The sequence below is a fragment of the Podarcis tiliguerta genome (assembly GCF_965153285.1).
Source record: "Podarcis tiliguerta genome assembly, chromosome: 7".
In the NCBI taxonomy this organism is placed as follows: Eukaryota; Metazoa; Chordata; class Lepidosauria; order Squamata; family Lacertidae; genus Podarcis; species Podarcis tiliguerta.
Genome location: NC_139540.1, coordinates 47689346 through 47716554, shown reverse-complemented (window position 1 = coordinate 47716554; position 27209 = coordinate 47689346). Strand labels below are relative to the sequence as shown.

Genomic DNA, 27209 nt, shown 5'->3' with positions numbered 1-27209 from the left:
TCTATTACACAACACTTCCCCATTTCCCCAAAAGCCTTACATGTGCCTGTACAAGTCACATTTGGACAGCAACAAGTGCTTGAGATAGTTACAGCTTGCAGTGGATATCAACCTAGAAGCTGCCTTGCATGGAATCAGATCACTGAACTGTTGAGCTCAGTACTGTCTGCGCTACTTGGTAACACCACTCCAGGCTTTCAGATGGGATATTCCCAGCTCTTTCTGGAGCTGGTAGGTATTGAACCTGTCCAAGTTATTTGTTGTTTCCTGTAGTTAAATAAAACCACTTGCAGATGGCTGTAGAATTTATTTACTTGATTAACATGGTATTGACAAAATAGAAGTTAACCAGCAGCAAGATATTTGCTTGATGAACATTGATTATATAAAGGTTTGACAATTTAATAGAAATTAGTGAGAATTTAAACAAACAAAAAAAAGTTTAAATACTGCCAGAAAATATAAAATGTATGTAACAGGCAAAGGAAAATGCTTTATGCACACACAACCGCCTTCTGACCAGTCCCCATAAATTCTTTTCTTCAAGGTTTAAAAAAATAAGCTGTTCTCTGTAACATATATCAAGGCGTTATTTGTACAAAATAAAATCATGGCCAATGATTCATAAGCAGTGCAATAGGCAAAGAAAACCACACCAAACAAAATAAATAATGCAGACTAGAAACTACGGTAAATAAGCTATAAAGCACCATGTGGAATCTGTTCTACATTACTGAGATGACCAATTCAATTAAACTGCACTTTTAAAAATGGGTGCTGCTGAAATACAAACGTTACCAAAACAATTTGTTGCTGGCAACAGAAAATGATCAAGCAAAAGGAAGCAGCTCTCCATCAGGAATTGTTGGAGGACATCTGAATAGCTTGAACTTGTGTACAAAGAGAGGTGTATATTACCTGATTAAGTAAGCCACATTGTCCAACAGCTTTAATTACTCAGAAGTTCACAAATATGCTCACCATGGCTAGTGTCCCATTGTCCTTTGGAAAGAACGATGAGCCACAGTCCGCCTCCTCAGCTTGGAGTTAAGGATTTGTCTCAGTAGTCACACTATACTTCAGAGTAGCTTAGGGTGCCCCAAAATCACTGCATGACTCTCAAGGATGATCAACTATTCCCTTCCTAGCCTCAATCCTTAGAAGGGGGCAGTTGCTTCTCTGTGTCATGCTGTCTCCTAGGCATTCCACATGCACCAGAAGCACAGTGCAACTTCTGTGACAATCCTGGAGACATTCCCATGCTTCTCAGGGGCGCAGTACAATGGCACCGGTGATATCCCACCACCTTCCTAGCTCCAGGAGGAGGTCAGAGTTCTTTGTGTTGCATTGTACTTGAAAATACTCTGCATCTCAGAAGAACAGTACATCAAAAATAAACTCCAGCCCCTTTCCAAGCTTGGCAACCACAAATTGGGGGCTGGTTATTAAGTGAAAATGTGTGGGTCCCTGTTAAATTATCAAAGCATTATCCACAAACTTTAAAAAGAAATGAACAGAGTCTGCATTATGAGGTGCTGGCTATTTACTTATACGGTGCTTGTATTCTCACCTGTAAGGAACATATATTTCCTAGTTAATTAGTCCTATACTTAAGTGCATTGCCAAGGTTTAACAGATCTTTGTGGGTAACTTTCATTTATGGGGCTGTGCTCATCAATCTTTGCATCTCAGCTTTACGTATAGTTCCATACAGCTTTAAAAATGTCAAATGAGAATGAGAACATGCTGAATAACACTAATGTTTTGCCCTTGGAGACCTTCCATCCACTCAGGACAAATCTACTTTGTAAAGCTCCACTGCTCATAATCTGTACCAAAAGCACAAGCAAGAGTGAGTAAAAAGATAGAAATTACAATGGAGAGCAAAGAAATTCACAAAGCAAGTAAATGTATGGTTATGGGTTGGAACTGATTCTGACCCAAGAGCCACTTCACACATTATCTTTCACCAGCACAGTGGAAAAAATGTGAACACTATTATGGATGATAGTTGCATTTATCTATTTTGTTGCTGCCAACTGTGGCTTCCCAAGGTGTGTGTGTGTGTGTGTGTGTGTGTGTGTGTACAGCAAAATAGAAACAAGCATGATTTGCACATGACACATACATAGACATATGCAGCCTTTTAAATAAGCCCATACAACTTATTAACAGGCTAGTTTTTTTAAAAATCCAGGCTACGAAGCTAGTTGCTTACATTTCTAAGTTGGCTGCAGAGGAAAGGAAGATCCCTTCTCTAGAGTCAATACTAAAAAAAAAAGGCCTTCTGTCAAGTGGTATGGTGAAAAAGGAACAGAGCAATCCATCCCTCTCCCACCAGCCTATACAACTGGCGGGAAATTCTACTGCCTATGGCTACCAGGAAGAGTGGCCAATTACAAGGCTGGGTATGTAGGCTTTCCCCCTACACTAAGTGTAGTGAAATGATGCGCATGAAGTAGCCCTTAGGAAGAAAACACATGAGAGAATTTCCAAGACTTCTCCAGACCCAACTGTTTGAAAATAAAACTTCCCAGCGAGTCATTTATTGTCACCTGATGCCAGTATCTGACGTCGCAAAGTAACAGCTGTGCTGCACCCTCTTCCCCATCTCAAATTGCTTTGTCCTTCCAAATAACCTGAGCCTGATAGGCAGAAGCCACAGGTAGGGAGGAGACAAAATGTCTCCAGGGTGTAAAAGACAACCTATTTACAGAATATACATGCCTCAGATTTACAGTAAGTTGCACAGTCCTGGCTTTGCCCCAGGTGGTCTCCTGAATACCTTAGTAATCCAATTAAATTGGTGTTTCCTTTCGCTCCTTGCTTGGCGATGGCTTCACTGGCTCCTTGATTGCCTTTGGCTGCTCTTTCGCTGCTTTTGTCTCCGGGACAGTCTCTCTTGGCGGCTGGGGCTGCTGGGGCTGCTGCTGCTGGGATGCGCCTGCCCGTTTCTCAAGCTCTTCTTCTTCCTGCACCTGCTGCTCCGATTTTGCTCGCTGCATCTGCAAGAGCCGGAGCTGCACTCGCAATTCAATGATGGCCTCTCGCTCTTCATGAATCGCTTGGTTCAGATGGTTGTTCTTAATCTTTATCCAGCACAAGAGGGAGGGAGGGGGGAGGGTCACTTCAGCTACAAACAGCTACTTATGCGGCTAATGAATCGTTAATAGAGCATCACACAATGTCACTTTTCCTTGGAAGGGGCACAAGTATGTTCATGGGAGAAGGGTTAGAAATGAGGCGCGTGGAAAATCCAGCCCAGGAGGAACTGGGTATTTATAACCACAGGAGATTAAACAGCGACACAAGATGCTGCTAACTCCCTCTCCACTAGAGAAGGTTCTTGCAGTAATCACAAGTTTAAAATTGTGGGTCTTTCCTCCCTAGCATTCACTGGGAAATTGCATTTGTTTATACAGTTTGCATTTTCACTTTACTCTGAACTTCTGTGTGCCCACAAGTATTACAAAAATGAAGGTAACATGGTGGCTTTGAATGTGAGGTGCAAATCCCTAGTTCAGATTGTACTAGAAGTGAAATCCCAGGTTCATTGGGACTTACTCTCAGGAGAGTTAGTGCAGGGTTGACTTAGCTGAGTCACTGTATCTTAGCCTCACTCTTCCACCTGCAATATGGAGGCAACAGTGACCTACCTTAGAGGTTGCTGAATGGATTACAGAGATAATCCGGTGGAACCTTGGTTCTCGAACTTAATCCGTTCCAGGAGTCCATTCGACTCCTGAAACTGTTCGAAAACCAAGCGGAAGCTGTGTCAGACTGGCTTCTGAAAAACGTTCACAAACCGGAACACTCACAATTTGGGAGCTGATTTGTTTAGGAGCCAAGCCATTTGAAAACCAAGGTATGACTGTATGTAGCAAGGTATGAAGCACTCGGAGTACTCTAAATCATTTTTATTTTAAAACGTCAGTAGTTAATAACATTAAGACCTTTTATATTATAACATGTAGGGAGCAAAAACCCTATTTAGGAAATTCTGCAGGTTAAGTTATTTTGGATGCTTTACATCAGGTAGTTGATTCATATTTGTAATTTTGTATTGTTCAACTAAGTTAATTGTTTAATTAATTTGTTAGCATTCAAATTTTCCACAAGGAAGCATGCTTTGGAAGAAATGCATAGGAAGCCAGAGGATTATTTGCAGCTCCCAAGCTTGAAAAAATCCTAATTTCTGCATTGGTTTTGAGGTAGTAACAAAGCAAGGTATAATCCAGAGAGCTCATCAACAACTCGAAAAAATTCCCATCTAAGATTTAGCTTCAGAGAAGAATTTTGTATTTCCAGTTCATTCAGTGATTCTTTGGCAACAGTCTCTCTCACGTGTTTTTATGTAGTTTTAGTGATTTCACATATCTATGTATTATTGTTACTATATAAAGTAACTAAAATAAATGCATATAATACAATCGTTTCCATTAGTAATGGAGATTATGTAACTTGTGCAATTTCCTTGCCAGTGCTGGGAAGACCAGCAGGGAAGGTGTATTAAAGATTACAAAAGCAACACTAGGAAGGGCAAGAGTCATAATTTGCAATATAAATGTGGCAATAGTACAATATAATTTAATCTTTTAAGTGTCCACCCTTCCACATTTTTAATTATAATTTTAATATTTATTAAGTTACATAAGATAGTCAAGTTATTGTAAAATATAATAAAGCAATTAAGAATGTTTTTAGATCTGAAGACACACCCAGTATTTGAAAATGTCTATTCTATACTTGTCAAACCAGTAAGGCAGCAATTCAGTTGAAATGTATCACTAGTCCTAAGAACATACTGTATATGTAGCTCCAATATTGTTTTTCTATTTCCCAAGCTAAAGCAATGGAAACTAGTAAAAAGGAGTTAACCACTATATCTGCCCACCCCCCTGAAAATTGCCAGCACTGTAGCAGAACTACATATATTCAAGACATTTTCAATGAAAACAACCTCATGCCTGCCAAAAACAGGTTGTGATTCATTAGGTGACAGAATGAGGCGTATCAGAGGCTGTGTTTTCAGATGACATACACAGACCTGCCATAAATATTCTGATCCTTCTCCTGATTAAACCTCTCAGCTCTACAAAAAGTTCAATGAATAAATATTTTGCAGTAGTGCAGTCTCACCTCCAGTTCTTCATTCTGCCTCTGCAAGTCTTCCAAGATTATTTGTAGCTCTTCCTCATCTTCGCTCTCACTCTCACTTTCAGAAGAATATTCTTCGGTTTCGCTTCGACCATGCTGCCGACTAAAACAGATGAGCATGTTTGATTTTTTTAAAGCTTACTTCACTATTTGCCTAGATTGCTATACAGCATTAATCAATTGCCACATAATGGACATGATCTGGAGCACAAATAGATGTTTACTGTATGGTATACTGTATATGGAGAAGTGTCACCAAACATAAACGTTCAAATATTACACTTAGAACACTTTTCAAGAAGCTACTTACAGAACCACCAAAACATAGAACCACTTCTGTTAATAGGGTAACATTCAACAGCCTATTAAGTTTACTGGATTTTACTAAGATTCAAGCCAAAGTGTAGTGTTAGGATGATGTAGTCAAAAATAGCCAAAGGGTGCAATGTAATTATCCTTCCATCACAGACCAGTACGAGCTTATTGCTTTAAAAATATTATTTTAGAATTCAGAAAGCTTGATTCCAGAGAGGTTGTTACCTTTGAATTTCTGCTATTTCTGCTTGGAGGCGATCTATTTCCTCTTTTTCGGTGGCAATTTGTCTGCGCAAAAACTGCTCCATTGCCAGCAGCTCTTCTTGTTCTGTCAAAATCTCGTTCTCCTGCAAAAGATTAGATTACTTAAGCCTTTGGTTTATGGATCAGGGACATTACACTGCAATTGCTACCCTTCCTTTCTCAACTAAACACATGAACTATAGCTTCTAAAGCTGCTGGGCAGGGGGTGGAGAAGGGAAGAGATGGTTAGGATGCTGACTGGGAAAGAAAGCATAAAACTCGCCGTGCCAAGACATCTCCCCATATAATTTTCCAGACCAAGTCATTTATCTCACCAACTGCACAACTTTATGGGAGGAAGTTCAATATACTGTTTGTTCTTTAGTGTACAAAACCACCATTTAGGCAGCTCTACTTCCTCTCCTGATTCCTAACCACTTGAATGCTCTCAGCTCCAGTGGAAAACTGAAGCACTACATTCCACAGAAATCCTGAATAAGCAAATGCAGGATGGCCTGGTGGAGTTTGGGCTGTACTGCATGATTTAAGCTTGACTTACCATAGTTACGGTATTTTGATAACCTTGCCCTGGACCACAATTTTCTCTTTTTATGAAGAGAAGATTGGGACATAGGAAGAATAAATGGGGAGGTGGGTGTTACTTGGGCACCTAAGGGACTGTTTTTGGGGTGCATGACCAGAAATTAAAAAAGAACCAAGGATGGTAAAGAATGGGCTGGGATTCCTGCACGTAGCTGAGGAACAAGCAGCATTAGTAGGGATGACCAGTGTAGTGCCAGAAATTGCAGGGACTGCTGGAAGGCAGCAGTTCATTAAATTAACCCATACAGCAACTATTGAAAAGGCATCCTGTTATCTTGAATTAACAACATTTCTGTAACAACTTTGTTAACTCGGAAGCCAGTGGTTGAAATCACTGTCTTCCCCCTCCACTCCCAAATAGTGAGGATGCCAGGGGTCTGAGCTAAGAAAGGTCCATTTGGGGATGAACAAGCAGTTCTACCAGCCTCATCAAGTGCTCACCAAGGTCACCAGAAACAAAATGACCATCTGGAACTAAGCATGACATCTTTCTAGCCATCCCTGCCCCACCTTTCAGATGCTCAATAAGATTAATTAGAATGCACCTACAGTGAGGGGGGAAAGTATTTGATCCCCTGCTAAATTTGCCCGTTTGCCCTCTGACAAAGAAATGACCAGTCCACAATTTTAATGGTAGGTTGATTGTAGCTGTGAGAGACAGAATAACAACAGGAAAACCCCCAGAAACCCAGAAGACAAAAGTCAGAGATTGATGTGCATTATAATGAGTGAAATAAGCATTTGATTCTCTGGCAAATGGGCAAATTTAGCAGGGGATCAAATACTTTCCCCCCTCACTGTATAAATTATAGTTTCATTAAAGTAACAAAGAATTCTTTCAAATATGAATGTCCGTTTCTCTCCAAGTCAGTTTGGCAACAGTTTAATGTTACCTTAATGAATAGTGAAAAGGGGAAGAAGAAGAAGAGGAAGAAAAATAAAAAATAGTGCATTCAACATCAGAAATTACCTGAGCGAGCAGAATGTTAATAACTTCTTCATTCTCATTCATTTCCTCTTTGGAAACATCCTCCTTTGAAAGGCTGGCAATCTCTCGTGCAATCTTTGTTTCACACTCCTGCATTGAAAAAATCTTGATTAATGGCCACTGCCAAACATAGCCATATGGTTAAATGAAATTGTATCTAAACAGGAGCTCACAGAGGTTTTTGTGCTGTTATTATACTGAGAAAATATCTGAAGTTATTCAAACTTCCTAAAGTAGCATTAGTGGGTCAGGTTAATCACTTGCTTTCCCTTCTAGGACAGATGGCGGTTAAATCTGTGCAGCTGCTTTCGATTCTCTGTGAACAAGCAGACTGTGGGTTCCCCCAGCAGACAGATCACTTGATTAGTGCACTGTGGCAAGCGGACATTTTCACATACCTGAAGATATCGTGATTAACCACACAAAAGGCATCGGCCAATAAAGCCCAAGGCAATTACAACAAAAGTCTGAAAGATAACCTTGTCAGAAGCTCAAACACGAAACTGTGAAACTGAGAGCCAGAAACTGTAAGCGTCCCAAGAGAAGAGAAGTCATCTAGTGCAACATTTCTACCCCATGCCTTTGCAACAGAAACTCAGCACGCTTTAGAAGTGAAATATCAGGAATACACACAATTTTATCATTATCAGATACCATGCTGGTACACCAGGCCATGCATTATTACAGGATAGGGTACCAAGGATCCCAATAATGAGATCCTGGAATTCACTTTGCAGCAGTGCCCAGTGTTTAAGGAACTTGAATCCCTGCCTCTGATGCTGTGTTAAGTAAGGACAACTACGCTGGACGGCAATGGTCAAAGGGAGCCTCTTATTTAAGGATGGGGAAAAGAAGTAATATGCTGTGAGACATTTTGATCCATCAGAACTATGAACTATAAACAATCCCACACTAGACTAGTTAAAAGCCTCCACAGCAGAAAGGAAGAACAGCTCTGTCTCCCCTGCCAGGGATAGCATGATATTTTGATTAAGACAATGTTAGCTACTATTTCTATCATCAAAGCAAAAAACCAAACGAAGCAGCTTAGAAATTATGAGAGTACTCTTCCTGTCCAGTTCATGTGGGTTACATGCAAAGAAACTCACTTGTCTTTTAGCTTCTCTTAGCTTCCTTTTGAGAGCAGTCAAAATTCTTTGCACCTCCCATAATCTCTCCTCTTTGGATAAATCTTTGATCCCCGCCTGTAGGTCTCGGTGTAAACAATTCAACAGGAATTCCTAGTAAAACACACACCATATTCAGCAATATTATTCAATTTCTAAGCTTAAAAAAACTTTTAAGAACATAAGAAAAGCCTGCTGGATCAGGCCAGCAGCCCATCCAGCATTCTGATATCACAATGGCGAACCAGATGTCTATGGGAAGCCCAAAACCAGGATCTGAATGCAATAGTAGTCTACCCACTTGTGAGTCCCAGAATAGCATTCAGAAGCATAGTGGAGGCAGAACATAGCCATTGTGAATAGTAGCTGTTGATAGCTGGTGTAAACCTGCCCTGTTATTCCCCTGCCCCCAACACACAATTGTCTCCAATGGGAGGGGAAGCTTGAGGCTCCTTCATTTTTAGTTCTTACTTTCCAGTCAAAAAATTCTGGAGTCTTCTTCACCACCTCTTTTATTAAAGAAGTAGGAGAAGCAACTCTGTAGTTGAGATGTATCACATCCTATGTTAAAACCCAAACTTATTTCTTATAAAATGAAGATAATTTCTCCTGTATGATTATTTGTCTGGTCAGTATGAAATTTGCCCTGTTTCAATATAAAAATTCAACTGAAAGAGCCAAGAAAAGTACAAGTGCACCAACCTGTCTTCTAATTTCTTCTTTGATGCTTTCCTGTGTTTCAGGCAATGCTGGCATTGTTGCCATGTTAGACCAGCGTAGAGGCTTTGTCACCCGTTTCAGAATCACATTTCCAAAGAACTCTTGAACATGTGTGAAAAACACATACAAGACACGGTTGCTGATCTGAAAAGACGTAACAGTCAAATTACTACTTTTGACCTTCCTCTCTAATCACTTGGTCTGCAAACATCCACAGCATAGATGCTAAATAATTTTAACAGACCTAAGATATTCCATCCTGTAACTTCCTGAACAGGCTAAAGACGCAGAGATCATGTTTAAAAATAATTAGCTGTTGAAATGTAATCATGTTAAAATCTAATGTAATCATGTTAAAATTGCTTAGTTTCCCCTAAAAAAAAAATCACACAATTATCTGGGCGGAAATGTAATGGTCGACTCTTTGTTCCTAAACAAGTTACTCATTTATGTCAATTGTAACCATCAGCAAATAGGAATTAAGTTCCAAACTGGCTTTAATAACAACTCCAGGCTGCTGCTACTGTTTGTTAACTCCGTAACTGTAAAGGCTCCAAAGGAATCTGGTAAATGTGTTTTTTGTTTAAACGTTGGGGGTCTGACCACTTGTCACCTTCAGGCAAGGAGAAATTTTTATCCAGGAAAGGCTGAGCAAATGATCTTACAGTTTTATTTTACTTTTTCCTTTAAATTTTTGCCTTGACCTGCCTTTAAGAGTAATGTGGAGTGTTCTGCTCTGCACTAGCAGTACATTTTCTTCCAGTGCAACATGATCTGAAAGCAATATTTGAGTTCATCTCCACTAGCCTGATATGGGAGGGGTTCTGAGAAGGGGCCAAGGATGGACCAAATGACAGGTAGTTCTAGAACAGTAGACGAATCCACAAAGGGAAGCTGCAAAAACCTTTCTGACAATCTTTCCTTTGTTCTTTTTACCATGATTTGGCTTTACGATAAAACAGCACCATTGGTCTTCTCTTATTTACGTAGGTAATACCAACTGCATTGTAACACCAGTTGCTCTAGTACTACAAAACAAAAGGGAAGAAGATGTTGGCCTCTACTAATGAGAGGCTGCACCCCCTGCCTCCCAGGAAGAACACCATGGCAAACAGACGATTAATTCATTGATCAGAGAAGGAACAGCTGCTCCAATGCTTGCTTACTTCTCCCTTTCCCATTCCTTTTATGAGATGTATATGAGAGGTTGTGTCTGCAGGCAGAGGCTGCCTTATCTTTAATACACATATAGGCTTAGAAAATCTTAGGAGCTTTGGAAGTGTAAAATAACAGCAATACTATTATTCAACATTTTAATATAAATGGATTATGAAGGTGACATGTCAAACGTGCACTTCTGACGGCCTAATCCTAATGCCCCAGTTTGATGCTCTTACATAACAGAGAACCAGAGATATCCATCCAGTCTGTTCCCACAAACTTCATAAAATTGACTAGGCAAGAGCAGGCTTTTTAATAAAGACCCTGTGCTGTTAGCCTTCTTTGTTAGTCTAAGCACTGGGAAATGGATCCCAGACAAAGTGTTAACTGTATATCTTGCAATCCCAAAATGTCAGAACACTTAGAAAGCAAAATATTACTAAAATTTTATACTGTCAATTCCAGAATCTCCAGCTGGGTTAAAGCATTGATATAATGAGATCCTTTCAATGAAGTCTTTACGTAGTACTTTGAATACCTGCAACATTTTTTAAAAATGCCTTTTTAACTCTCCACCTATAATAAGAATATTCAACGCATAAAATATTTTTTATCACTTGTCGGTCATTTTAAAAAACACAAGGAAGTATACACTGAGAAGAGATACTACTGGTCATGGTCTTGAAAACTTATTTGTTTTGGAATCTAGCTGTCACATTAGTTTCCAGAAAAAATCTGGAGTCTAGAAATATATGACTTTAATTGAACTTAATCCTACATATATAACAAGATATGACAGGGTAATACCGTGTTGCATTCATTTTACGTTGGCTGCTAAGAAGGGAGATGGAGCAAAGCAAATACATCAAAGAACATTGCCTAATCCACATGCCAAAAAAGCTTCACTCTCTCATTGGATTACATAAAAATGGCAGTGAGATTAAAAAACAAATATTACCTAGACTTCAATTCTCAACTGGGAATAATTGGAATTCAAAGATATAATTATTCCATTATATCTTTGAATTTCAATTATTCCCAGTTGAGAATTGAAGTATAACACTATCAAATGATTTGATTTTTGTCTTGACTTTAGTTGATACATTGCACAAAAGGAGTTTCAACCAGAATATCTTGTTTAGCACTTGAGCAACTGGTTTGACAGCATCATTATTCAATAATAAAATTAAAATGAGATTACTGTGATTACTCATTCTGGAAGGAGATCAACATATGTGATCTAAATTTGGAGATGTGAAGGTAGCAGGTGGTTAAGCTCTCAGTACCTAGCAAAAGTCCAGGTTCTAGTGCTTTTATACTGATATATGTAACTATGACTAACAGTGTAGCCCTTGTGTACTCAAAAGTTAGTTCACTGTGTTCAATGGGACTTAATACCTAGAAAGTATATTTTCTGCAACCCTTTCTCATGCCTCCATGGCCAAAGGCTTAAAAATGCCAACCATTTGGGATGCCAAAGACAGTGGCCTCTGATTTCAAAATTATCCAAGATTGTAAAGACATTACTAAATATATCAAAGAAAGGATGGCTGTTTTAAGCTTCAAAATCTCAAAAGTTGCTGCTGCTTGGTAAAGCTGGGTTTCGTTTGCATAATTTTCTTTCCCTGCAATGCTAATTGAGAGAACAGAAGTAATGAATGAGAGCCATTAAAACATTGCAGGAAGAATGGTAAATTATGTATAACTTTAGGGTATGTCAAATAAACCCTCAGCCAAAACAAAGATCCATTCTGTTCTAGACCTTGGGAGGCTGGGCAGGAGGACACAAAGAGAACTAACACCACAGTCCCAGTTTAGGAGTGTCTAACGTGGCTCCCTGGCCTGAACACCATCTGGAACTGTGTGCTTTGAAGGTACCATTTTACTGTGTGTGTGGAGCCAGTATGGTGTAGTGGTTAAGAGAGGCAGACTCATAATCTGGTGAACCGGGTTCGCGTCTCCGCTCCTCCACATGCAGCTGCTGGGTGACCTTGGGCTAGTCACACTTCTTTGAAGTCTCTCAGCCCCACTCACCTCACAGAGTGTTTGTTGTGGGGGAGGAAGGGAAAGGAGAATGTTAGCCGCTTTGAGACTCCTTCGGGTAGTGATAAAGCGGGATATCAAATCCAAACTCCTCCTCCTCCTCCTGCACACCTGCTCTCTGATAGTTGCACACTGGTCTGGATTATGTAAGAGGGTGACTGGGTACTACCAGAAGGTCATTAAGTTTGATTTCTTGGTCCCAACCAACTATAAATGATAGCTTGGTTCACAATTAATTACAATTACATCCCCTCTTCCTCTGAAGAGTCAAAACAGCTTCTATATGCGTCCTACGCAGATCCCAACTCTGCTTACCTTCAGCAACATATGGATGTAGGCAGGGATATAGAGAGAGCGCAGTGGTTCTCAAAGAGTGTGACATGCCATGATGTGGCAGGAAAGGATAGCAAGTGTGGCGGGAAGATTCAAGGAAAATCAAATAAACACCTAAACATTCCAGTGTAGTATAGCATAGCATCAGAATATATATATTTATTTGCAGAATATGGATAGATCTTTTCAAAATGAAGCACAACTAGTTGCTTCTTTTTGTGTCCCAATGTATTTCTTATCAATTAAAAATTCAGTGTGGCAAGAGCAAATTATTATTCTGAAATTGGCCCAGAGAAATAAGTGTGAAAACCACTGATATATATATATATAGAGAGAGAGAGAGAGAGAGAAGTAGGGAAAGAGAGAGCGTATTATGCATACCTGAACAGTTGGGCTGAGTACTATGGAAATGTTCTGTATATTCATTTTTGTTTCTAGTTCCTTTGCAATTACATGGTCCATGTGCACAATCAGCCAAGAAATTAGGAGATAGTTACACTCTGGTAGCTCTTTCAGGAGACGCTGGCACTCCTGCAATTTCTCAACCTCCAGGCTCTTCCCACACGCATCTTCAAAGCGAGGCATGAGCTCTTTGGTAAGCAAGTTCTCAGGGAGTTCACGCAGATACTGTTTCAACAAGCTGGCTACCGTGTTAGGCTCATACTCCTCCAGGTTGGGGGATTCTTCTCGGTCGTATGCTGCTTTTAGCTCATCCACCTTTGATTTAATTCCTTAAAAAAAAAAAAAAAATTAGAATGATTTCACAAAATAATTCCAAAAACATACAAAAATAGAGCAATCACGCATGTAAAGCACTATCTTCATTTTGCAAAGTCACAAAACACTGGGGAAAGTACTCAAGTAAATTTTATTCAGAGCAGATCCATTGAAATGAATGGACCTACTTTAGTTGCGTTCATTAATTTCAATAGGTCTGCTCTCAGGAAAACTTTGTTGGAATACCACCCTGGGCTCTTAACTCAAGAAATAACAGTACAGCATGCTGACTGCAGATAAGGGTGTGTGCAATGGAAGAGGGAAGGAAGGAGCACTAGGCTGCATCTGCATGGTTTAGCACTGCATGGGCGAGCCAGAACAAGCCCAAGCAGAACAAACCCAGTCTGACACCAGCTTGTTAGGAAACTTGCCAGTTGGTTTTAAATTAGAATCCATGTTTCAAATGTAGTAATGATCCAGGATTCTGTGAAACTAAACTCTGCCAAAATGTACCTCAAGACCATGACGGAAGAGAACAATGCATGCAAGCCTGACAAGTCACTCAGGCTCATCCTTGGGTGTTAAACCATAGTTTTGTGTATTTTGTGGGTGCATCCAGGGTCTCCAATTTACAGCAAAAGCAGGTAGAGGAGAAACAGCAGAGATAGTGATTAGATAGTGACTTTTTGATTTTGGAATTTCGACCATCCCTTTCATTTGTTTAATAATAATAAACCACACCCATGTTCTGATGTGTCTGATGTGTTGTACACTATCCACTTATAATCCTTATTTCTAAGAACACACCTGGTCATCACAGGCCACCAAAATTCCATGCAGGCAAATGAATGGAATTCTATGCTGGTGAATGAGCACACTGGCGGACGAGAGACAAACTGCTCTGCTGTCCTCTGCCTGCGTGTTCGGTTTCCATGCTAGCCATAGAGGAAGGAAAGGCACAGAAATGCAGATGGCTTAAACACCCATCCACCCCACTTTCTCTCTTCCATGGCCAGCTTAGAAACTAGCAGGTTAGTAAAAAATAAAATAAAGCAAGGTTGCAGGATACCAACTTTTATGGACTTATTTACAAGTCAGTTATAATCAGAGTACTTTACTTCTCTGCATTGTTCAGACTTGCCCAAACACTTTCCAATGCTTGCACAAATTCCCTTTCAAGCTTAAATTCCAAGCAGTATCCATATCTGCTACCCAGAGAAGGCTACTTTACACTGCCATGGTCATACTGTAGCACGGACTGGCACAGTAAAGGATATAAACCTATGAACCTCAAAGATCAGAAAATTATATTTCTGCAAGAAATAGTGACATAGTGTCAATAAAAGTGTGGCTATGCTTTCATATTTATGTATCACTAATGTGCAATGTTTGCACTAAACATCTCTTCAAAATATTTACTTCCTGTGCAGTTTTGTCTTTAAATTCCGCCTTGGAATTTGCATTTCAGTTCCTGTCAAAACAGCTCGTGCATTGCATTTCGATCACGGGCATGATGCCTCTCACAGGTGGCATTCACAATTCAAAATACAGCTGTATAATTAAATAAATGACTCGAATCATTGTTACTTTTATGTGGATCAAGGGTTACACAACTACTGTGGCTGCTAATTATCTTGGCATTACCACCGGGGTGTTTTCTTCAAATCCAAGCTAAATCCTCAACTGCTATTGCAACATTTCCCCTGTTTTTTCAAGATACCAGCTAATGAGGACTTTGTGTATAAATTCCATTTGGAAGAAAGTCAATATGAAAGTGTAGGAGGGAAAAACAGCTGAAGAATATGTTCTCTCCTCACCATATGCCACTTGACAAATCACTATTTTACTTGCTAGCACTGAATCTTTTATACAAAATAATTAAAAATATATAGCAAATAACTGCAAGGTTCTTAACATCTCTGATTAGGTTATATTCTCACAGTCCTCAAGCTACTTACACCACTATATACCATTATACATACTGAAGTCACTACTCCAGAGCAAGTGTTGTGAGGAATGCAGTTGGGAAGTGCCATGTGCCAATTTTCTCTTTCTATCACAAAGACTGAACCATGTTGTTGTTTTTTTCAATTGCTCTACTCAGCAAGCAGGTTGTGGCAGATGGCTGAGGAAACCGCTTGGAAATCAGTGCCACTCTAGGGAAGCATGACTTTAATGGATCTGATAAGACATTGTGCCCTCAAATGCAAAAGACTAGATTTGCTAACTTATGGCATAATCTTATGTGTTCATTGAAAAGGAAATCCAGTCAAATTCAAAGGGCTTACTTCTAGGAAACTGGGCATAAAATTTGCAATTTTAATTGCAGTGGTAATATATGTATCTTGTTAAAAAACAACAACCCACAATCAAGCAATTTATAAATTTTATGAACTAGATAAAAAAAAAAAAAAGAACATTTACCAGCAGCAAGCAACACTGAACACAAATGGCGGATGTATGTAGAATTTTGTCTTTAACCTCTTGAGCTTTAATATGTATAAGCAGGGTAAATCGTTTTTCACTTATACCTGCTTATCAGCAATCCTTCCAGCCTTAAATTTAGAGCTAGCTTAATTTCAACAGCAGCTAAACACATTTGGTTTTCGGAAGCTGCAGGCATTTACAAAGTGACATGACGCTTTGGGCAATGTGAAGGCGGAGAGCCCCATCATGCCCTTTGGGTCAAAAGACAGGAGGCAAAGCAGAGGAAAGCTACCTTCAGTTGGGCCACTATACCTGAAACTCTGTAGATGCCTTCGCATTTCATGCCATATTTCTCTACGTAATCTATACATTCCCGGAAAACTGCTGGAAGGCGGATGCCATCATACAACATGGTCCTTTCTGCTGCATCTGCCAAAGGGATACCAAACACAGGGCGAGGCCTGGGAATATCCACCTGCGGTATCTCTGCCTCTTGAGCTGGCTTCTTCTTCTTCTTCTTCTCTTTCCACTGTTTCACAACATCCGCTGCTGTCAAGTCTTTAGATTTTTTCTCTTTATGTTTTTCCTCCTTGTGCTTGTCCTCTTTATGTTTTTCATCTTTGGGTTTTTCTTTTATCTTAAAATCTTTTTCCTTCTTTTTGGAGAAACTTGGCTTCTTGAAAACGTGGATCCCTTTGGAGCGCTTTAACTTGGAGGGGCTTTCAGCTTCATCCCCAGAGCTGTCTTCCTGGAAGGCTGCATAGCCTTCCGCTGTTAAGAGAAAAAGGAAAACATGAAGGAGGGAAATATCAAATGCATAATCTACCTAGAAAAGCCAAAAGGCAGAAAAATGCTCAGCAATAATGTGCTACATACACATATTTGCAGAATTATGCAGGACTTGGAGACAATTCTGATGTATTTTCTTCCCCTGAAGAATGTATATGAATTTTATAAAATATTACTCTGGTATGAAAGCTTCATACACATTTTTCAGGAAGGATACACAAGCAGAATCACTTGATTACCTGCTAACAACAATATGCGAAAATGTACAGTTTGAAGTTTAACTCCAACTTGCAATGCAAGCCTGAGCCAAGGCTTGAATATCCCATTGTGTTCAGTGGTGTTATTCCCTGGTAAGTAAACTTAATACTGGCACCTTAATGTTTTTCATCGTTTCCTCCTAAAATAAAATGTAACATCAAAATCAATACAGAACTGATGCTGTAAAGTGATATGAATGGCACATATCTGCTTATCTTAAACCTTTAGCAATATTCCAGGATCTGCTGTAGACTCTTGTAAAAAATCAGAATATGCAGAGAATCTTGAAGTTTGTATATGATTCAGGCCTATGTGATTTTACTTGGGTAGACACTTGCATCCTGTTGCATGAATTTTCCAGTTTGGTTACCATTTTCTAAGATGGCCAACAGGCAAACAGGGATATGTGATAATTTATGAATGAGTGCATATATAAAGCTCATTATGGTGGCAAAAGAGTTTGTTAAACAAGATGAGTAGAAGAGCTATTGCTAGTCTCTATTACCACTTAGGAGGGTCTCATGGATAAGAAGCAGAATATGAGCAGGAAGACTCAGATTCAAATCCCTGCTAAGCTTTGGAAATTTAATGGATGCCATTTGGCTGGTAACCATATCTTAGCCAATCTACCTCAACAATGTCATTATAAGGATTAGTGTGTGTCTGTGTGTAGGTGGGGCATGTACACTGTCCTGCCCTGGGTTCCTTGGAAGAAGGGTTGTATGAAAGTGAAGTTAATAGAATTATTTAATAACCATTGCAATCAGAAACAATATTCAAACAACACACATTTTTCACTAATAAATGGAAATATTTTTTGTTATTTAAGAAGCATTATAACACAGTTGTTCATACTTGCAAAAAGCATAGAAAATTTGTTAGAACTTCTTGAATTTGCACATTTGTTATTTTCATCATAAATATTAATTATAAGAATCATTATTATTAAAATTAGAAGGTAAAAAATATATGTATTCTTGCAGTGAATATAACACAGTGTTGTGGCATCAGTTAAACACCTTTACAAACACATCTGAAAATCAACCTGCAAAAAATACAAATAATACAATCCTGCTGCATTAAAATGAGTGAGAGCTTTGCTACTGACTTCAATGAGAAGTGGATTGTGTTGCAAAAACCACTGCTTGGAATAAAAAGGCTAGACCAGATATTCTAGGCAAACCAGATATTCTACAATGTAAAAAATGAATGTACAATCTCTAAAAAGAAATAACTTACTTTTCAGTTCCATGGGCAAAGTCGTCCCAATCATCCTGACAAATCTCTAACTACATGTGCCCATTTGGATTATGTAAACTGCACAAGAGAGTTCAATTCCACAGCCATAAGACAAACAAAGCTTTTGCTGAAAATTATCAGGTGCTTTACTTTGCTGCCTCTGGAATAAATGCACAGGAGTCCAATAAGCTACACCTCTTCTGCAACTAGCCCTGCCTACCCTGTAGGGAAGAACAAGAAAATAAATATCTAAAACACACCCATCACTTATTGCAGCACATACGCTAAGACAGAGGAGGAAATGGCTAAAAAAAACCCTGAACTAAATTTAATGGAGAACCTGCTAGAGAACTGGTTCCCAATTAGCTAATTACTGTGGACCCCCTGTTTTTCAAAAACCAAGCCGTGGACCCTACTTTTGAAAATTTTGATATATTTATGGTAGTTTTTATGTGAATGGTGCCCTGGGTGAGTTACGCAGACCCACTGTGCCAGAGAGCTAAGTGATATTCCAGCATGAATGTCAGGCCATCAAAGTGGGGGTAAGAACTCTGTATCCACAGATGTAGACCAACTTGGAACTAGAATATATGGTACATAAATAGGCTGCCATGGTACAGTCTTTTAAAAACTTGCTCAATGAAGAAGAAAATCATGCTTTTCCGGCCTTTGGGTTTTTTTAAAAAAATGATTTAACAAACCCCAAATTCTGACTTTTAACTTCTCTGTTATGAGAAGACCCTACCATTGTCCGCTAAAGGTGGGATTTGGGAACTGCCTCAGTACAGTAAAGACCTGACCCAACATCCCAAGATTAAAAGATTCCCGATTGGACCAATGGCCCTTGTTTCCACTATATCACATCTCTATTTAACCCATTCCTTTAGCTCAACTGTATGTCCCAAATCCTTTCTACAAACCAGTTTTCTTTATCTCTTGCCTTCTGCTACGCCCTAGGACTGAGAGTAACCAAGCCTTGACCCAACAGCTGCAGTCCTGCACTAAAAATCAAATCCAAAATGACCTAGGGATGCACACTTACTTTGGAGTAAGCGCCACTGAACATGGTGGGATTTATTTCCAAGCAAACATTCATAGCCTTCTGCTCTAAGAAATTCTAATTCTTCACATTACTTCAAAAACCAGCAGGCAAACAATGCTGCCACTTTTAAAAGAAGGAAAAACACACAGTTGAAGTCTGAAATTCTGGGCTCTCATATTTGTTTAAAATATTTAATAAATAAACAGCTACTGAAATATTAGATCCATAATTTGAAGCTAAGCATCTTGAGTTTTTCTGAATGCCTACTGATACTTCTGTATACACAAAAATATAACAGCATCACAGTACAGAACAGAATGTTCACCACAGATCAAGGCACCAAGATAAAATGTAACTTTTCAAAGAATTCAAACTTTGATTAACCAATGTGTCTTGAAATCAAAGATACCCCAAAATACAAAAAATGGTGGACTAGCAATCCCTAAAAAATGTATTATCAAGCAGCCATTCTGACAGCTATGGTACTTGTAGAAGGAGAACAGATGTAGTAGAATTAGCACTGAAACAGTGGATGTGGATAAAAATGCCAAAAGCCATAACTCCCAATACAATTAGAGAAGCAATTTCAGAACTTTTTGACAAGGCTTAGAAAACAGTTGTTTTTGGAGATTTTACTGCTAATGCCATTTTTTGCAATAAATTTATTTTCAGAAAGCTAGACAATACATGAATCTGTCCCAACGGAAACCAAAGGGAGCAATTAATGTCAACAATTTTAAATGAACAGAAGATCGATTCACCAGCCTTTAGTTATCTACACATTAAACACAGGTTGCATGGCAGTAGTGGCCACAGTATGCACAGGGCTGGTAAAAGGCATTGCAGTTATCTCCCCCCTTGCAATCAATATTTAATCATTTAATCATTTGCACCTGCAAATGCCAAGGAAAAATGTCCATTTGCAAGCAAGGTTTCATACCAAACTGCACCTGTAAATGAACAACTTATTTTAGAACCAATAAGCTGATCTGCCCCAACCACCTTAAAAAGAGGCCCATGGAGGGGTGGCTCAATTTCTGATCTAGCCCTTGGGCTGAAAATGGTTCCCCAACTGTTTTAAAGTGATGGCATTAAGCTTTAGACTGTAATTTCTTTATCTTAAGAAGCCAAGATATGAATGAGTATCGTACACTTGCAGAGAGCTGTTTTACTCCTCCCTTTGCATGAGCAGGCAAGTAAGTCAACAAGTTTCTATTAACAAGGGTTTCCCATTGTTTCCAAACCAGGAAACTACACTTAATGCTTACAAACAAGCAAGGAATACTAAGGCACTGTTTAAAGTTGGTTTAATATCCTGGTTTGTTTGGAATTTGTTAACTATAGTTTCCCAGTAAAACCTATCAGGAAACTATAGGTTAACTGAGAATTCCAAGCTTACTTCCTGGATCATAGGGAAGGACTGAGGTGGCTCCATGAGGCTTGGTCATACCTCAGTTAATTATGAGGTATGATAGTCGATACACAGCCATGATGTCACTGCTGCAATTTGGAAATATTTTTATAGTCCTCATTTAGACATCATAAAAGCCTTAGCAGATTTACAAATAATCTTAAGACTCTGATGGATACAAAGGCATCACATACCAAAACATTTGATTAGAATTAGCACAGATTTTATAGTACCTTATGCCTTAGAAAACATTTACACACAAAAAAAACCTGTAACACTTATGAAATACATTTACACTTGTGGTGCCACACACACTGATAACTAAATGAATAAATTATATAAAGGGCTACAGTATAATCACATCTTGCAAAGAGTTACACTCTGGAGATGGCACATATACTCAGCACACCCCCTTGAAACTGTCACTGTGTGACCATACTTACCTTCTCGAGCCAATGTGCCAAGTGGACCTTATACCCAAGGAAGGCAGAGAGCTTTTGAGCTCTTTGCCTTGCTTAGCGGGCAAGTCATGCTCAGCTTGTGGTCTCTGGGATGCTCTCGCAAGATCTCGTGGGGGCATCCACATTCCCACAAGATCATGCAAGAGCATTCCAGAGCTCGCACACTGAGCAGGACTTGCCTGGTAAGCAAGATGGAGAGCTTAAAAGCTCTTTCCGCACTGGGAAAACCCAGCGCAAAAGGAGCCTTTAAGTGTGCAATTAATTCACGCAATTTCAACTGGCCTGCTATCAACTGCGCAAGACTGAAATCACACTTGTTAACTGTGCACAAGATGTGATCGTGCTGTACATTAAAACACATGCACACAAGTATTGAGTCATGAAAAGCAAACTGTAAATACTAAAAAGCACATTAGTAGCACACAGATTGCAAGAGAAAAAGGACTACCTACTTCTTTTCTCCTTCTTTTTAAATTTCCCTTTCTTCTTCCCATGTTCTTTCTCATCATCAGACACAATATCTGGAGGCTCATGCAGGCTGTCATGAGGTGGTGATGGCTCGCCAGTTCGATATAAGCCAGGGAATTTTGTTGGGCTGATTTCTTCAGAGCTCGGGGTCCGAGCAAGACTCCCGCCATGCTCTACTCTGCGGTGCTCACTGGGGCTGCTGGTGGGAGGCAGGAAGCACTCCGTCATTCTGACTCTCTGGCACCACAGCAGAACAATATCCTGTTACCTATCCATTATGCCTGCAATAAAAAGAACACATAGTATTTTTGTCACTGCAAAATACTATTATAGTGAAAGAAACTGCTTTCAAGACAATATGTATTACACTCAACATGTATTACACTCAATTTCACTGAAGAATTCATCACATGATATAAACAGGACTACTCATGATATCACATACATTCAGGTTCAAGTTTAGAAATCTGAAATTCAACTGCAGCCATGAAGTACAATTTCAGTTTTCAGAATTTGTTAAGAGTAGCTTCCTTTACACTCCACATTCTGGCTCATCACAAATCATATACTCATACATCCAGGACAGTGTTTTCTACGAGACTGTATAAAGTCAAGTTCAGTCCAGTATTTTGTTTATTTTGGATATGATTGGCATGTGGCACTATGCTGGTTAAAACTTGTCCCCAAACAGATACAGAGAGAGATGCAATGCAATGCTACCTCACTGGGAACTTTCTACTAGAAGAGTAGGCACATAATCTGTGGGGGCCCAAAGCTTATTTTGAAGTGTACACCCCAAAGTTTCTGATTCTCTTCTACATATTTTGATTATTACTGGCATTGTATATGTTAAATGACAGAGTAGAAGCTATTGTGGAAACATTTTAAAGCTTACAGTTTGGCATAATTTTATGGATGTAGATGCCATGGTTCATGAGATAGGAGGAGAATGACAATGGCTATTTTGGAAAACAACATCTGCAACCTAGGGTTTTTCCATTCCAAATTATATCTTCTATGTCATCCAAGTAGAAACTTCAATCAGTAATGGACTTTCCTGTAGAAGTCTATTACAGCAAAGGGACTATGGATTAGATGGAGAAATCTGACATCCACTTTCGACCTGAAGCAAACCGTGCTATTTTTAAGTTTGACTACTCTATCCTGTTAGCCCTGTTATGTATTTAATTTTTTTAATTGTGTGCTGCCTTCCGCAAGCCTGGAAGGGCAGAGTACAAGTACTGGTACTTTAAAGAATGCAATACAAACAATGCAATACAATGTTATCCCAGCACAGCATGGTTAATGTGATGTTGGAATGATGTACATCAGACAGAAAATTCATCAGTCATCTCAGCCTTGCAAGTGCACTTTTTTTTTTGGCAAGCGGTGAAGTATTATAGGATTTCTAAAGTCAGAACTTTAAACAAAGGGACCTGAAGTTCAAAATTCAATGCCTACTCTTCATACATCCTTTTCTCCCTGGACCCTAGTTCTTGCCCTACACTCCTCTTAGCTCATAATCTCTCCCTTTTTATGTCAATTCTGAGAGAAGAATTCTATATCTTGGAACAGGAGGTGAACCTAAAGCAAGAAGTATAATAGTACACTAGTTTAAAGTATGTCTGTGCCAATTTCCTGCATGCACACTGTTTATTTCCATCACAGAACCTGGGGATTGTCTTAGGGCAAAACTATAAGCCTTGTTTGAATCTCTTGCCTTAGCTATCCTTGCTGTCAGACTGACTTGCATTTATGTAAAGAACACTCTGTTCTCTCTCAGCGCTAAAGTTTATCATGTGTAGACTATACACTAGCAGAACATGTTGTTATTTCAAAACCAGAATCATAGAATAAAAATTATCAGGACAACTCGTAACTCCCATATGAATCACTCTCTTGCCTACTATTGCTTATGAAAGTCTTACGAAGGTCTTCCAATTAAGTTGCACAGCCAAGAGCAAGTGCCAAACCACCAGTGAAGCAACACCTTGGAGATTTAGATAAGGAGCATGAAGCCATGGAGTTTATCTCTCTCTCCTTCCACACAACTGTTCCAACAAAAATTGAATCCCCTTAAAATTACTTCAAAATAAAAATGGGAGCTCCTACCATAGATGCCATGTCTCTCATGCAGTTTTGGCCCTGAATCAAACAGCTACTGCTACCTAATCAGAAGATGACTCATTCTGAAAACATAGCCTTGCATTTCAGAATTGAAGTTTTCTCAGCTAACCCTGCAATCCTAGCATAACTGAACAGACTTAGCCCTCAGTAAATATGCGCTGAATTGAGCTTCATGAGTCAAAACTTAAACCACTTTGCCCTGAGGAGCCCCACTGTCCTTGAATGACTAAAAGCTAGAAAAGTGTCCATAAGGTGCCTTTAACTGTAAGTGGGTCAAAGGGAAGGAATACAAAGAATCTATGTATCATAAACAAACCTGATTTGACCCCATGTCAGGTTCCTATTTTGTTAACAGCAGAGCTGCAACTCTTCAAGTCCATACACAATTTGCTTTTTAAGCAGTTTATTAGCAAACATTCAGACACAGTATAACCTTTATCATAAGTTCATTTCAAAGTCATGGTACAACAAATAACAAACACTGAACAGTTCCGCTCTCTCTGGTATTGAAATGTTCTGGGAAACGCTTTCTTATTCCAGATTCCTCATTTGCTGAGCCACAGCTAATATCATGTGTATACACATGCTCAAATCTGGCAGCATGTTTGCCTCAATAAAAAAGGAAAAAAGCTTATCTGGATGAACAATTCAATTAAATTCAGAGAGAGAACTAACCACATACGTGTCTCCCACTGATGTCGGTGGGATCTAAAACTGAATTGTGGCTAAAATGGGCTGGATTACACCAAATAAATATGAACAGGGAGATCACTGCTTTCCACAGCTTTGAGGAGGCATTTGACTTTGTGACATCTGTGCAGAGGTCCATATTTTTTGGCTGGCCTTGGCTGCAAAGCCAAAAATTATGGTCACAAGGTTCCTGCCCCTTCCCTGCCATCTTCACCAAAGCTCATCAGAGGAGCCCTATTATGGAGAAGCAGCCAGAGAAGCTCCCTGCCAACCTTTCCTAAAGGAAAGAGAAGAGGTGGGAAGAATGATAGTTTTTTGCCTGATGCTTAGCAAAGGTTCTCTGATCACAAGAAAAATTTAAAAATGATACTTCCCCATCTCTTTTCCTTGAAAGTCAGGGCATGAAATCTGTTTTGATCTCAGTGGTCGGTATACTAGCACAGCGCAAGCAATGTAGATATGGGATACAAAACAGAACATGGGACTTCCAAATCAGTCACCGATTGGAGGAAGAAAAGCTTTCACTGTGAACCAGGAAGGCAAACTTGAAATTGCTTTAGTGTGCTTTAACAATCTTCAGGATGGGGTTACTTGCACTATGCAAGCTGTATTTACATATACACAGCTTGATTTAAACACTCCTGCTGCTGCACTGATCTTCCTCTGTTACTCAAATATTACCAGAGCTGTGGAAGATCCAGCCATGAAGCAGCTGCAACCATGTAGCTCGGGTAAATATATAACCAGCTACAGTTTGTAGCACTTGCAAAACCTTTAGGGAAACTGTAGCCACCTAAACAGAGATCATTCTGTGTGGCTAAAACAATTCCTTGTGTTAACAAATGCACCCAACAGGACACATACAAAAAGAAACCTTTCTTAGAGAGAGTACTTTGTGGTGCTGAAGGATATAAGCAGCTGCCTTTTCCCGAGCCAGACCAATTGTGCCTGAATGAGGACAGTCCTGTCTGACAATAGCTCTCCAGGATTTCAGAGAGAGGTATTTTTAAACCTTTTTTCTTTTACAAGGTGCACTGGTATCTTTAGTATTTGCTCTGTTGCTAATAACAAGCATTCTGTGTGACCAATACAATTATGAGCATAGACACAAATCTAGAAATCTTTAAAAATATATCACAGTATTTGTTTCTTCAACTAATCCTGGTATGTCATGGTTTTCATTAAATACAGAAACTAAAGTATGTTATAAACGTACACAAAGGAGGCAGTAGTGCTCCTAAAGAAGTCCTCCTTGGATCTTGAGGTGTTTGACAACTACCTCCCTATCACAAATATCCCTTTTGGGGGTCAGGTGCTTGAGAGGGGGCTGGCAGACACTCTTAGAGGAAGCTGGTGATATTGACCCATTTCAGTCTGGGTTTGAGCCCTGTTTGGCAACAAAATCATCCTTGGGTGTCCTGATACATGATGTCCTTCAGAAGCAGGACAGACCTTGTTGCTCTTGCTTGGTCCCTCAGCAGCTTTTGATACCTTTGACTATGGCCACTTCTGTGTTCTGAGTTGGTGTTGAAGCGATTCCGCTCATACCTAAGGGGCTGGATTTGGTAAATAGCATTAGGGGATTAGGTTTTTCCCCTTTGGCAGTTGTACCGTGGGGTGCCACCAGGTGCTTTTTATCCCCAATTCTGTTTGATTTCCGTTTGGCTGCTGACACATATATGAGCTTCTGTAATCCTTTTTTAAAAAAAATAAATCCCCATTTATTTTTGCACATTAAGTAACTAAGAAAGGGTACATGGAAGACTGCAACAGTTACTCCCCCAAAAAGAAAAACCATTACATAAATGCATCCTGAATCACAATAGTTACCACTATGTTCCCATTTCGTAAGTTTATTTGATCCTACAAACAGGATGTTTGTGAATGGGGGCTGGCTGGTTGCAGTTTAACATCATATTTAGTTATCTTTTAACCATCCTGCCATAGTCTCAAAGGGGCATGTTTATGCATTAAGAGAGTCCACATAAGTAGTCAGTGGGAGCATTAAGCAGGCAAAAGTGGGTGGGGGGAATGATGGTGAGTGGAAGATACTCGGACAACACACATTTACTCAGAGGTTAACTCCACTACATGCAAAGGGCCTTTTTAACATGTTAAGCATGCATAGGATTGCAACCTGAACCACTTGTTGCAGAGTATTTATTTACTTCATAAAATTTATACACCGCTTGAGTGCAAACCCCCCCCCAAAAAAACACCTCAAAGCGGTTGATAATGTCGACGTTGCTTGCATCGTTTTCATCCCACCCGCAGGGTGTGCCAATATGCCAACACCCCATTCAGCAATCCTGAGGAGAAAAAGGGAGTGGCAGCCTGAGACCCAACCGGGCCTCAGTCACAAGGCGCCCCAGGGCGCTAGGGGGCGCTGCACAGCGATACTAGCGCATGCGCGCCGCAGAGAGCGCTTCACTTAATGCCCTTCTCCCACAGGCTCGGCCACATTTCCCTCCCTCACCCCCTTCTCGGAGGCAACGGAGCTGATGTGAGGGAGAACCCGGGTCGGGTGGGAGCCCTCACGCGGATCAGCATGGCCCCAGCACTGACCTGAGCGGGTGGGTGGGGAGCCCGTCGCTGGCAGGACGGCTGTGCTGAGCTTGGCTCCTCTCCGGCCTCATCCGGGCCCCGCTCCGCGCCCCATCCCCTCGCCGCCCGCTTACAAGGTCGGGTATAGGGAACAGAAGGAGGCAGTTTGGAGGCGCATGCGCGAGCGCCCTTCTCTCCTCCCCCCCGCTTCTCCGGCCTGTTTCTTGCAGCCCTTTGGCTATCGAGGGCAGAGGCCGGAATTAGGCAGCGCACGCGCATGACGCACAGGGAGGGGCTGTCGTAGTAGCTGAGGGAGCGAGCTACCCAAGAGGAGCGGAGAAGGGAA

At 40.0% G+C, this 27209-nt stretch overlaps 1 protein-coding gene across 1 annotated transcript; it reads right to left on the bottom strand.

Moving 5' to 3' along the window:
- Positions 1–292: 292 nt before the first annotated feature.
- Positions 293–27209, bottom strand: RALBP1 (ralA binding protein 1). Its single transcript, XM_083450144.1, has 10 exons — positions 26885–27209; positions 21487–21783; positions 16147–16605; positions 13072–13421; positions 9136–9297; positions 8416–8547; positions 7289–7396; positions 5698–5819; positions 5140–5260; positions 293–3089 (listed from the first exon to the last, which is right to left on the bottom strand). Exons 2-10 carry the CDS (start codon positions 21728–21730, stop codon positions 2799–2801), a joined length of 1989 nt encoding a protein of 662 aa, XP_083306270.1. The 5' UTR covers positions 21731–21783; positions 26885–27209; the 3' UTR covers positions 293–2798.